General features: G+C 41.3%; 1 protein-coding gene across 8 annotated transcripts in view; it reads left to right on the top strand.

Moving 5' to 3' along the window:
- The window catches only part of LOC148037739 (uncharacterized), a 132,891-nt gene that overhangs the window by 50,655 nt on the left and 67,867 nt on the right, over positions 1–14,369 (top strand). For 7 of the 8 annotated variants that reach the window (XM_087676693.1, XM_087676697.1, XM_087676699.1 and 4 more), the window contains 4 exons: positions 5,158–5,272; positions 9,301–9,410; positions 9,630–9,848; positions 10,017–10,155. In XM_087676693.1, coding sequence (XP_087532819.1) covers positions 5,158–5,272; positions 9,301–9,410; positions 9,630–9,848; positions 10,017–10,155 — 583 coding nt within the window. The remainder of the gene's footprint in view (positions 1–5,157; positions 5,273–9,300; positions 9,411–9,629; positions 9,849–10,016; positions 10,156–14,369) is intronic. The other variant, XM_087676701.1, reaches the window with a different exon arrangement.

Here is a 14,369-nt window from a genome sequence, read left to right as displayed (position 1 = left end):
AGTCTAACTATGGCGGGTCACACAATGGACATGCATGATAACCTGAGGTAACCAAACTTATCCCAACACCTCTATTGAGTGAACACAAACTTGAACAAGCTATGATAGATATGACCAACGAGCGTATGGACAACTATGTGTCACAAAGCAGTTAAGGCTTAGAGTTATCACTGAAAGTCATGTTCCTCTGTATGCACGACACAGAGGTATTGATGCCACGGTCAAGACAGTGGAGCATTTCTTTTATTGGCCAGTTTTGAGGCATGATGTAGAATAGTTTGTTAAGACATGCATCGTATGCCAAAAGTTAAAGCATGACAGGCAAAAGTTACCAAGTTTATTGCAGCCCTTGCCTATTCTAGATTGGCCTTGGCAGAGCATTGCAATGGACTTTATTTTTGAGCTTCCTAAGACACCTACAGAGAATGATGGGATCTGGACTATCATTTGTAAGTTTAGCAAACAAGCCCATTTCATTCCGGTGAGGAAGAAAATTAAGGCTGATCATATGGCACGATTGTTTTTGCAGCACATCTTTTAAGTATCATGGTATGTCGGAGTTGATCATTAGTGATCGAGACCCCCGGATGACCAATTTATTTTGGAAGGGCTTGTTTGAGAATATGGGTACCACGCTGAAATTCTCATCATCCTTCCATCTGTAGATAGATGGTCAGTTTGAGGAAGCAAATTCCACAGTGTTAGATCTTTTGAGGTGCTATGTTTCAAACCACAAGACACAGTGGAAGCAATATTTGCCCTTGGTTGAGTTTGCTTACAACAACACAGTGCATAGTTCTATGGGCAAAGCTCCATTTGAGGTGGTTGAGGGTGGCAAGAAGGTACCACCTATTCTGCAAACTAAGGATAAGATCTTTGAGGTTGATTGCTATGTGGAAAACTTGAATGTAGCCTATGCAAAGATAAAATATGCAATTCAGAGATCGCAAGAAAAGCAAAAGAGGGCAGCTGATTACCACATATGTGCTTTGCAGTTTGCAGAGGGTAATTATGTATTGGTATGTTTTGAAAGGCAAGGTTGAAAATGATGAAAAGAAGAGAAAGATTGTATCCGAAGTTGAGTATGAGATACTATGGGCCCTTCTAGGTGTTGGAGAAGATTAGCGATGTGGCATACCGACTGAAAGTGCCTCCACATTGGCGGATATAGAATGCCTTTCATTTCAGTTTGTTTAGGCCTTTTCATGGTGATGTGTCAGAGGATATGTCTGCTGAAATTCAGCTTGAGATTGAGGAGCTGGATGAGGTTTTGGTACCCGAGTAGATTTTGGCACATAAGGAAAGAAAGGTCAAAGGTAAAGTTTCTGGGAGATACTTGGTGAAATTTTAGAATTATTCACAAATGGATGCCAAATGGATGGAAGAGGATGATTTGGCAGACCATCCTCAGTTGTTGCAGTTTTACTTAGATGTCTTTTAGTTAGAGACGACTTTAATTCGGGCTCTGTTAGGTTCAGCAGAGCAAGGGTCCGGAGTATTGCCTGATGCTCAAGGGGGAGGTAGCACTTCCACTCCTCCAGTTATGGATAGCTCTTGTATGTAGTGGATCTCAGATGTTAGCATGCATCCAAGGTATTGCGCTAATAGTATGTTTGCCATGAGGTCACTACTTAGTGTTTTAGTCACTGTGAGATGTATGCAGGTGAGTATGAGTTCCACTCAGGCACTGGAACTATACTATTGCATCAGCTTATGATTAATTTGGCGTGAATTTTGCCTCAAATTTGAGACAAAAATTTGATCAGTTCTAGCTTAATTTTTGATCAGCTTAAGAACTGTTTATGGTCACTTTTGGGATCAGTTTTTGCATTGATTGCTGGTCAGTTTTTTTTGCAATGAGTTTGTGATCAGTTTGGGGTCACATTTGCAGCAGTTTGTGATCAATTCTCAGATCAGCAAGTGATAAGTTTATGATTAGATTATGCTTAGTTTTCAATGGTTTACATCTGGTTCCATGGACAACAACATGTGTTATGATGCCATTGATGTTTTAGCCATGGTTTATGCTTGGTTAGGCTATGCTATGGTTTGGTTTTGCCAGATGAGTTGAGCTCATGAGAAATAGACATGTCACATGATAATTTGGCAATGTTTTTAAGATTCTTTGCTAGTCTTATGTTATGTTATGATTGACTGGCAATTTTCAGCATGTGTTGGGCATATGAAATGGTTGAGCAACAATGTGCAATGTTGTGTTAACTATGATGCCTTGTGGAAATTCCAATCCACTATTTTGGTTTTGATGCATTTGGCAGTGCAATTGAGGACGATTGCAAGGATTTTAAGGGGGAAGGTTGTCATGAGGACATGTATTTTTGAAATCTCACTTAACATGTGGATTAATTTTTAATCACATGGTTAAGTAAATGTTGCACATGTGAGGTGTAATTGGGCCCGAGACCTGAAGAAATCATGGGATGTCAAAGGCAAAAATTGTTATAAGTTATGCTTCATAGGTACTTGGTGGTATCTAGTGCCAGTTGTTAGTCTAGGTCATTCATTTGGACATAAGTGTCAGTTGGTGACACTAGAGAAGTGGCGCTTAATGATATCTAACGCCAATTTGATGGTCAAAGATGGCGTAGAGACACTCGGGAATGGAAGTTGCCTAGCCAATTTAATCATTAGCCATTCAGATTATTTTTCAATCATTTGGCAAGGCTGCCACTTGTCAAAAATGCCCATGCAAGACTAAAAAACATCTTTAGAGGCTGGAGAGAGGCATTAGTGTATTCAGCCTGCAAGAGAGAGGGAGGAGATGTTGCTGGTCTGATTTGCAGCCATTGGAAGATCTTCTGAGGCAGCCAGGGGCAAGAGAAGACCAATCAATAGCAGGTGAAAGCATCTACAGGCTGTTGAGATAGGGCAATAATAGTAAATGATTGATTTTCTTCAGCTCTTTGCATCTACAAGTTGTTGAGACAGGGTAGCAGCAGTAAATGACAGATTTTCTTTAGTCCTTCGCGAAAGAAAGCCTAAAATTTCTCTCTGCTCAGCATTCTCTCTCATTTCCCAGCCTTTTAACAGCCTTGCTCCAAAGATTACAACATTGAGATCACCAGAGGCTGAGAAATTTCAAATTTCTATGTCGTAAATCTGCAGCAGAAATTAGGGTTTAGTAGTAGCCTTGGAAAGTGTGCGAGAAATTGGAAGCTCCAAGACTTGGATTTAACAGGGCTGAAGCCATTTTCAGTCAAATTCAGTTGGAGGGACCAGCAAATCAATGAATTTGGGGCATTTTCCATCTCCATCAAAGTGGATGAAGGCCAATTGATTGCTCGAATCAAGGGGCAAGTCAGATTGAAGACTTGTTGGTCATTTTGGATAGCAAGGAAAGTTGGAATACCGAAAGGGATTGGGAGAATCCCATTGTACATCAACTTCTTCTTCAATTAAGTTAAATAAATACCGAAAGGGGTGCCAGTTTTGGGGCCAGCAGGGTGTCCAATGTCCAAGATTATATGGTAAAGTATGCATTTCAGTTTTGTGAATTTGTTAATTGCTGTAAATAGTGCTTAATTGGGTTATTTACCACCGTATCCGAGGAGGAAGGCTGGTTTCAGGACCTTAGTAATTGGCTACTAGCTCAACTATGATAGGGGTCTTGTGCAAAAACAAGCACAATAAGAATCTATTTTTTTGGAGTTCCAAAGGCTAGTATGACATTGTTATGTACATAAAGACCTAGAGTGTGAAAACCTAGAAATAAGTTAACCTGACTTAAATGGGTCATTATTGCTTCTTTAGCATGTGCAAGATGTGGAGAGATAGAGGAGACCTAGTGGCATGGTTTATGGATTGTCCCAAAGCCCAAGAGTTGTGAGGAGATTGCTTAGGATGTCAAAATTGAGACTGTTGTAGTGACCTAGTGTGTAGCTTGGTCACAGAGAAAGGCCGAGTATGTGATTATGAGGATTTCAAGGGAGCCATTCATTTCTTATATTTGGTCAACATTGGAGCACGATTCTAACTCCAAATTACTAATCGACTTAGTGGAATGGGGGGCACTGCTATAGATAGGAGTTGATTGTTGGCATCATTCCTCGATTCATTTGGACTACGAGGTGTAGTCATGCGCTTGACCTTTGGATGTTTTCATTGTAGAGGCTCTTGCTAGGATTGGGATTCAACTTATTCATACTCTCTGCGGGAGATGGGAGAGGCTATAGGGCGACTTTGAGTGGATGAGGAGGAAATGCGATTTTGTGAATGCATGAGATCTTCACACCTTTTACTTAGCACCACATACGGTTTGGTGTTATTGTTCATTCTATTATAGAATTTTCTTTTCTTGAAAGAGAACTGTCCAATTTTATACGGGTCTAATTTTTTCCACACGTTTTTACTTAGTGGTAACTTCAATTCCTTTTCTCAAAAGGGTGAACTTTCATGGACTATGCCACAATGAGCTTTTATCACAAAATCTTGCCTAACTAGACATAAGCCCCAAAAGCTTGCCCAATTAGAGTATATCTAAAAAGATCTTCAAAATGCTCCATATATGCATATGCACGAATGGAGAATGTAAGGAGAATTTTCCTTTAATAGTATACTTGCCACATGCTCAAATCCAAACACCATAGCCATAATAGACTAGGCCATTCTCACAACCATATCCTAACCTTCTAAGGTCATTGTTTGAATCCATTCATACATTGGCAAGTAGACTTATGGTGCTCTCAAATACCATCAATCCTCATAGAGAGATCTTTTAAACCGATCATTCAAGGTCAGAAAAAAAACAACATGGATATATAGTTGCCGATGTTTGATCCTGTTTCCTTTCATTTCTTAATTTTGTGGATAATTTGGTTGTGGTCACTCACCATCCTAGGAATACATGTATCAAGGTGGTGATGATGTTCGTATGCAAGATGCTTTCAAAGCTTGATCAGTGAGAAGCAAGAAGATAATAATATGTGGTTTGGGGAGGAGCAAGAAAAAAACAGCACACCATTTGGGGAATTCTTAAACGTACATTTACTTTTGTTATCAACCATGAAAAAGAAAGAAAGCACTAGAAATAACACACTTTCAAATTAACATAGCTAGAAATGGCATTTTTTCTAAGATAATTTCCCTAGGTTGCATATACTTAAAATTGTTGTAAAGGCTTGTGTTTCCGTTGTTTGCCAGATACTATCGTTAAAGTTGGCAGTCTTAAACAATATCAGCCATCATGGAAGGATGTTGAATTTGCTTACCAATGATACTCAAAAGCTCGTTGATGCGGGGAGTAATTTACACTTTGGTCAGCCATGAGCTCTCCTTTTACCCTTTCCTTCTAAGAACTATTTACTGTTTACCAAGAGTCTAGTCAATCATATCTGATGACATGTTCTGAAGCCAAGTTGTAAATGTCCAATAGTTGAACATACAGCTTTGAAGTTCATTTGAATTGCGCGAATAACTCTTGAAAACAGATAGTGATATCAGACACTTTGAACTCACCATCTTCTAGCCTTGGTAAAACAAATGGATTGCCTAGGGTAATGAAAATGGAAGTGCCTAGATTCTGTTTTTGCTGGTGAAAGATGTGAATAAACAAACATCTGAAATGGGGTAGGCTATAAGGCCTAACTGCTTGAACATTGCTATTATTGGGACGTGACACACAGCAATTGTGTGTCACATAGCATGCCACATAGGCACTATGTGAAAGAGTGTAGTCAAATTAGTACTTACTACCTTATGGACTTTTAATGTGTCATGGAATTCTAATCCTAGGACAATCTTTTAAAGGATAAAGGGCCATGTGTCTCAGTACAAGGATGGTATGTGTGCCACATTTCTCTAATGTAAGACATGGACACATGGTTCGAGGTGCGCAAAACAATAATGATAACTTGGTCATTTTAATGAGGCTTTTCACTTAGAAAAGGGGCCAGGGCACCCCTAGTTTGAGTACAAGTTCTGAAATGAAAGCCAAGGGAAAAACTTGGAGGTTTTGCTGCTGCAACAGCCTCAAAAGAAGCCATTACAGCTGCCGATTACTCCCAATCGTCGTCACAACGAACTTCAATCTTGTCACCCTTCTCTTGTTCAACATGGCAAGCTGACTACTCCCAATCATCACTGCAATGGACTTCCATCTTGTCACCCTTCTCTTGTTCAACATAGCAAGCTGATTTGGGACTGGTGGAACCTCAAAAGAGAAGACAAAAAGAAGAATTTACAGCAAGTTCCCTTTGGTTCCCAAGGAAGGCTATACTGGCAGTCTATATTTCTCTTGAAGTAGGAGATAAGTGGTTGTATGATGAACATATAGACACTACATTGCTAATTATGCAAACTGCATGTGACAAGACTGCTCCAACTACTCACAAACTTGCCAAGAAATACTTCAAAATTACAAATGAGATGGAAATCTACTTCAAACTCTGAATTGGACCATTTCAATATTTGTAATGTTGCATAAGTCACGATGTTCACATAAGCCACTTTTGTTATATGTCACATTGGTTGCACAAGTCATGTTAGCCACATTTGTTAAGTCACATAAATCTCTGATTGCATAACACAGTCATGTTGATAAATTTAAAATGAACTAGACATGGCTTGCTTTTATGAAACTTCTGAAACTGTTGACCTTTGTTTCAACTAGCAAAGGAGAAGGCACAAGAATGAATTTTGTTTTTGCTCCTTAAAAATTTATTGTTGTTGCCATGCTGTTTTTATTATGGTGTTGACTAGGAAAAGAATAAAATATGATGCAGTTTGTCATGTGTCACACATTTGTTGCCATGTTCCCACCTAACACATACAAACTCCAAAGCTATGAGCAAATGTCTTTTGTTTGTGCATTCACACTTCGACTTCAACTCTCCTCCCCACACTGTTTTTGGTCATCAGTCTTCTGCTCATTGACCTAGCATGATCTCCTTCTCCTGCTTGGCTTGTATGTCTGATGCCTTTGATGTTGATAGTTTTGTCTGACTTTTGGCTGAAATGAAACTATGCTCTGATTGGATGAAAGAAGATGAAAACAAGAAACTCTTACAGTCACACTCAACTTATAATGATGGAGAGAAGCTAGGATTCAATGTTTTTTATCTTTGGGAGAAAAAGGGTGGCTAATGATGTCAATTCTAAATAGAGGGAACATGACAATACATGGACTCAATTGTAGACGAGAGAAAGCTCAAAACTGTACTCAATAGATACAAAGCTTCTCAAGGTGGCCTAGGTGGATTAGGCGAAAGAAGCCAGGGCAGGTGTTAGGTTCACCAGGAAGTTTCCTCATAAATCTTGACTTGGAAGTCTATCTTGGCTTCAGATGTGTGAGCAAAGGGAAAATAGTTAGAAACCTTGGGTTCCAGGTGTGTCTTGATATAATAGCCACTCAATAGTTTGCATTAATGATTGAATCCATTGGTGGAGGTTGATATACTCAAGTATAGCCTCTTGCTCACTAGTGGGTAGGGCTCTGGTGGTCGACCAAGTTTTGATAGCAACAGCATGGAATATTACTTCCTGCTGGTATTGTCGGTGGGATGTATAGCTTACTTGCACCACTTGGATCAATGGATTGAGGGATTCTTAAGCCAAGTGCAGCATGGCAGACTAATATCCAACATAGATCCAAGGGTGGTTTGTGGATCATTGACTTGAACTATTAGAGCCAGACCTGGTTGGACAAGTAAGTGGTTAGGAGTGTTATGCGAGGTGAACACACTTAAAAGCTGCTCCTCTGAGAAGTATTCCTTAAGTTGGAAGAAGGAGATTGATAGATAGCTAGCCATTTAGGATGGGCACATCATAGATAAGACTTGCTTGCAGCTTGGTGACCTTAGGCATATTCAATGGACAGCTTAGGAGTCTGGCTGTGTCCATTCTATCCAAGTATGTAGGATATCTACTGGGTGGCAGGTGAGGCAGTTCTAGTGCATGCAATTGGGAGTACGAGGTGGTCATAGCTCGTAGTAGATATTTGATTTATGCTATGATCCTTGAGGAACCAAACACCCACAGATCATCCCCACCCACACACCACAAAGCCAACATCCCTCCCCCCCCGCACGCACACACACAGAGAGTGCTATCTGCCAGGTGGCATGATTGGTGGGATTCCAACTATGTAGAGCCAGCTCAGAATGGAGCACCTAGGTAGCTTTTTGCCAGCGAGTCAGAGTCAGCACTTGTTTACCAGTCTGAAATGTTGGACACAATCTTCATTATCGAGTCTAGCTTCTGCCATTTACGCTTGGGGGCCTTATCTATCTGGCAAATGATAAAGGCTTCCTTGTTGCAATAGATGTTTCGGAGCTCATTTGGAATCGTGCAGGGTGGCATATATTGAAGCCACATTGCTAGCTGATCTGGAGAGGTGAGTGCCCTTCAGTATATGCAACTTTTGTAGAGCTTTGGTCCTCTATTAGTTACTCACTTTGTGAGAGCTAGGAGCGGCTCTGGATAGACTCTCAGCATCATCAGGAGCTTTGGAAGGTGTTTCTTCACATCTGGGGTTTCCATAACCTTTTCTTCATGCTACAGGATGGTAATCCTCCGTGATGTTGCACAAAACACCCCTTCCTTCCCTTCCCTATCTCCCTTGATGTAGCCACTTTCTGCTCCAGGCATGCTGTTTACCCCATGTACTTCCATATTTGATTTTATTGTAGCCGTATAATAGACATACTTTATTTTGTAAAATTAAGAAAGAAAGAGTAGAGTGCACCTGCAATTGAGCAGACCTGACAAGGAATTTGCTTCTTGGGCTCTATGTCTTTGGTGGGTCCATGCGACATGCTTCCATTACTTAAGAGTCAATATAAGTGGCGATTTGACAATGAGACTTGCAGAGTCCAGACATGATTTGCTAGATGCAAAGAGAGAAGGGAATATCAGAATCCTGCCATTCATCTTGTAAAGGCGGAAGTGCTGCCTTAACAGATGGGAGCCTGCTAAGACTCAGGTGCTGGCTACACTAATGGGAGTATGCTGAGGCTGCAGGACTCTGGGAAAGTTCAGCTTGTACTCAAGTTCTACTGCAAATCAAAGTGATGCAAAGCATTTTGATCTATTATGAATTGTAAAATCAAGTAAGTCTTCAAAATGTGCACTCAATTGTGTGATCCAAGTGCAGCCGACCAACAGTTAACACTCGTGTAGGTGATTACTACTGGCATAGGCAGAAGTATAATGTTACACTTTTGTTGAGTATTTCTATTCATTTGATGATACAGCAGATAATTTTTCCTTCTTGGCTGCTATTTGTGACATACTGGTTCTTTTACTTGCTATTGAGATGGCTGGTTCTAACAACTTATTGATGTGCAGTGTGGTTTTCACTATTTGAGATTGCTGCCATATCCAGTCTCCTGATTATAGAGGCTGGCATTGCAGCTGTGCCAGGTGTTGCCTTGGTTCTTCTATTTCAACCCTTGCAAGTGAGTTCAGCTTCTACCTGATAGTATAGATAGTGATCTTAAAATTTATCCTGCATTTTGAGTCCCTTTATCCAGCTTCTTTTAGAGCATTGGTTAGTTCAAGACTCCTGCAATTAGAATGTCACATTTAAATGCTAAATCTACATTTGAATTACGATTCCTATGCTATGCACTTGTATTGTGAACTTACAACTTGCAATTTCATTGTACCTTTCCCAGGTTGGAATAGGCTGGTCTGTGGGAAAGTTTCGAAGGGAAGCTATACATCACACAGATTCCAGGATAAGATTGTTAGGAGAGCTTTTAGTGGGTATAAAGACAGTCAAATTCAATGGTTGGACTGCTTCATTTCTCAGAGTTATTGCTGATATCAGGAACCATGAACTGAAGTGGATAAGAAGAGCTCTATTTTTCAAGTTTTCTACGTCCACTCTCAAGGTTGTGGATGCTTGACGACTCATGGTGAATAGATGCTACTTATGTGTTGATTCATGGTGTATTGACAAGATCAACTGTGACTTAGACAAGTCGTATGATCTCCTTATGCACCTATGGGTAACGCTTGTTCTCTATGATCACTGAAGGCTGCAATATTTCTCTATACAGGATGGAGTAGTTCCCTTATCTGCTTTGTTGATCTTTGCAACTTATGCTGGATTGCATAGAAAATTACCAGCCAGCATGGCATTTTCTGTCTTGGCACTATTAAGTGTCCTTGTACGAGTCTTTAACTTTGCTCCTGCAGGTATTTCATAACTGTAATTTTAATACAATACAAGAAATATTTATATTATTGAGGTTGTCATCTCTTTCACCTTAAGAACATATTTTAAAACAACTAAATAAGTTATGAGTGGCTGTAAATAATAGGAAAGTGTGCTACGTGCAACAGAAAATTACTGATTAGATACTTAAATAAGGTTACTGACATATATCTGACTATTCTTGCAAAAAAGCTCCTGCTATGGGAATGCTAGTAATAGGTGTAGCCTATTTATTAGAGTGAATGCATGTGAACAAGGAAGTTTTCAACCCCAACACTCCACATGGTCATGCAAAAAAGTAAAATTTAGAATTGAAGCTAGGTAGGTAGGTTAGCACCAATGGTGGGAAACTCTGCCTCAAGCAAGGAGCTCATGCACCAACAATTGGATGCATTGCTAGTAATGAGTTGCATCCACATTCGAGGGGCCCACTTAAATGCACAATACAATGCTGAGAGAAATGAGAAATTAACATCTACAAAAGACCAAAGTGATCTTTGAGACCATGAGTTACAACCATCTTTGTGATGATACAATTCTCTGAAAAGAACTGTAAATGTAAATGAACAGTAAACGAAAGCTAAGAACTATAGAAGTAAAAGAAAGCTAAGAACTATAGAGCTAAAAGCTACTAAAAAGCCCTAGCTGATACAATCAAGATTGATAAAGCCTAATATACATTGATTGAGACTAGTAACATCGTGGAGGTATACAGGGCCTCTGAGCAATGATGTCCTAGATCCTCATATGCATGTGCGCTGATGCCTGTGTTAGGGTTTGGGACACACTTTGCTCGGCCCAAATACCCTTTTTTGGCAAAACCAAATATGAAGATTCTATTCCATTCCTGCGTTTCTAGGGTTGTTGGCACAATTGGAAAACTCGGGATGCTTTTGTTTAGCAGAGGACTTGGTCCCTTGGCATAGCAAGGTGAAGATAACATTAAAATGAGTAAGTGGCCCATGAAACGATGCTAAGAGTAACTTTAAGATGGGACTATGCTAGAATAGAACCATATCTAGTGTTGTCCCATTAGTAGAAAGAAAAGGAGACCCAAATCCGATAGAACTCTGTATAGAAAGATATGGTAGAGACTACAGGCTGCAGGTGATCTCAAGGTCTGCACATGATCTTAGCTATGATGCAGTCCCTAATTTCTCCACTGATATGCCTAATGGTGAGCCTTTGATGTCTTGTGATAATGGCTCTGATCTGACTATGGTGTAGCCTCCTTAGATGTGGTCGTTGTGCTCAACAAAGTGAAAGAGGGTCAGATCTGTGAAAAGAGTTTGTCATTGCTCTTTGTGCGGGTCCCTTTGGGTAAGCTGGCACTCCTGTCTTGCAATAGTGCTATGCGGCACCTTTGGAGCTCCAAGAAGAAAAGACCTAGGCATCTTTGGTCCTTGTACTCTAGGACACGACGAAGAGGTCCAAAACCATCATGAAAGAGGTAGTGGTACCATCCTTGTATGTCATAGACTATAGTATACTGTACATCTACATATGTAATGCTCCTTTGTCTCAAGATCTCGGCCACAAAGCTAGCAAGTCCTATCCTTTGCTGGAGTATTTGTCCATCTACCTGTCTCCAGTTGTAGCTTATGAGAGGAGGTACGAATCTATCCACCAATAGCAGTCCATATGCTATGGGAGAGATGGGTATCCATGTATGCTGGCCAAATAGTGAATCCATCATCAAAGAGGCGTAGGAAGTGACTCCGGTAGAACTCCATCCTCGATCCTAGAGGGACTTGTGGGTGGATCCATGTCCTTGGTATCTCAGTCTTCAAGATATTAGCTTTGATCACCTGGTTCAGCTTTGGTTGGTTGAGAGAACGTGTGGGGCAGCCAAGACTATAGTCAAAAGGTGGAAGGTGGTCAATATCCAAACGATGTAGGCTCATCCAGATAGTCATGCGTGAAAACCAAGAGTTCTTCTTACCCTTTGCTGCTAGTTGTCTAGAAGAAGTTAGTGCCAAACTGAAGTTTCTATTACGCGGGAGATCCCATAACTTATGCCTCAAGGTGACTGCCTTGAAGAGTACCTCCATGACTATAGGTGTTGCCCCCAACCCTGCTCAGACAATGGGATGTGGGGTGGAGGGCTAGGGGCTTACTCCTAATCATATGTCCTATCATCTTGATCAATGGCCTTTCCATGCTATCCTATCCATCATAATAATCTCTCTGTTCCGGACTTATCAGTGAGTGGATTGAGATGCCTGTGTTACAAGCTGCAGCCCCATACCTCTGCTCCATATAGTAGTGTAGGTGTGACTAGGGTGTCACACAACCTCTTCCACTTCAGTTCAGACAGGTGTGCAGTCCTGTGCAGACACACATGCAGTTCAGACAGGGGTGCAGTCCTGTGCAGGCACAAACTTGCAGCACAGTATCTCTACCCTCCTTTGCTTTCAGTTCACACAGGGGTGCAGCCTTGTGCATGCCCAAACCATCAGGCAGACAGAAACAGACCAGTCTGGAGGGACAGACCTGAGGGAGAGAGAGAGGCAGAGAGACTGCAGGCTGCTGGAAAATCAGACATGCAGAGCAGAGAGAGTATTTCTGTCTAGCTTGTGTGAAATACAGACCTGCAGATGTGTGACCAAGTGTAACCAGCCTTCCTCCTTGGATAGGGTGGTAAATCCGTGATTACAACTTAATTACAGCAGCAAACAATAAATACAAATCTGAAAATACAAATTTACCTACTGATCTTGGACAATGCACACCCGATTGGCCCCAAAATTGGCACCCCTTTCGGTATTTCTTTAGCTTTATTGAAGAAAAAGTTGACTTACACTGGGATTCTCCCAATCCCTTTCAATATTTCAACTCCCCTTGCTGTCCAAAGTGACCAGCAAGTCTTTAATCTATTTTGCCCCTTGATTTGGGTACTCAATTGGCCTTCACCCACTTCATAGACGATGGCGTTTTGTAGAAGTACGGGCTCTTATTATGCAACGCATTCCTTTGTTTATGGATGGGCAATTAGTTCATGTGGTCCCTTGGAGACCCATGGCTAAGTTTCAGGAGGTGCTGAGACAAGCATGCCCAATTTGGGTAGAGGTGGTGGATTTCCTTGCGTATCTCTGGAGACTCCTTCCTCTGGTTTTGCAATCCATTGGGGAGGTCTTGGTAGAACCTCGGCTGGCTTTCCGCAATCGGAATAGGGCATGTATGCTTTGGAATACAGGGAAACCTTGCCCGACGAAGATTCGCTTTGAGGTTCCAGGGTTACAAACGTTGGTGTATGAGCTGAAATGGGGTACTTTTGTAGGACACTGTTTCCGATGTGGCCAGTTGGGCCATTTCATTTTGGAATGCGACAAAAATATGGAGGTAGGGCAATGCCCCATGGACCCAGATATGGAAATGCAAGACCATCTTCCTTAGCAGATGTTTTAGAAGCCCGTGGCTGATCCTGAGCAACTTTCCCAACATGGCTGTGGTGATGGCCAGAAGATCGTTTCTCATGGTGGTAGGGAGCGTGCTTTGCTTGCGGATGGGCGGAATTTGCCTCTTCAGGAGGATTCCTGGGTTACTGTGGTTCGTCGTAATGCAAGAAAGGATTCTTGCCCCATTCCTGCCCATCTTCCGTCGCCCCCTATTACTCAAACCTTTCAATGTAGAGGAAAGGAGTTTTATATGAAACCCCAATCTTCGTGTGCTTCGACAGTAGAAGATAAAAGGCCTTTTGATTTTGCTTTGCGATTCGATGCGCGTGGGAGGCTTGTGCCTCCTCGGGATGGTTTCCGCTCCCAACAACAGCACTTCCCTTCCCGTGCTTCCATTGCCGGTTTGCAGAAGGCAGATCTTGTTGATGTTATTCGAGGTGAAATGGAGAGATTTCATGTTGCCAAAGCTATTGATGTAAAAGGGAAAAGAAAAGCAGTGTTCAGTAGTTCTTTTCATTTGTGATTCATCATGAAAATTGCTTGTGGAATGTGAAAGGCATTTCTTCAGGCAGAAAACAGTATCGCTTGTGGAAAGTGGTGCTAGCTGGAAAATGGGATGTTTTTTGTGATGTGGAGCATAAACAACATGCTTTGGCTGGATCTTCATATGTATATAAGGATTATGCAGTTTTCTTTAGTGGTTGTTCTCCGCACAGATCGAGAGTTATGTTGGTTGTCAATTCCTCCCTACAACCATTGTTGGTCTCTCAAGACCCACATGGCCGATTTTTGATTCT

Source organism: Lygodium microphyllum, chromosome 4, assembly GCF_053477565.2.
Source record: "Lygodium microphyllum isolate KBCC chromosome 4, Lygodium_microphyllum_v1.1.10, whole genome shotgun sequence".
NCBI lineage: Eukaryota > Viridiplantae > Streptophyta > Polypodiopsida > Schizaeales > Lygodiaceae > Lygodium > Lygodium microphyllum.
This window is presented reverse-complemented; position numbering and strand designations above follow the sequence as displayed.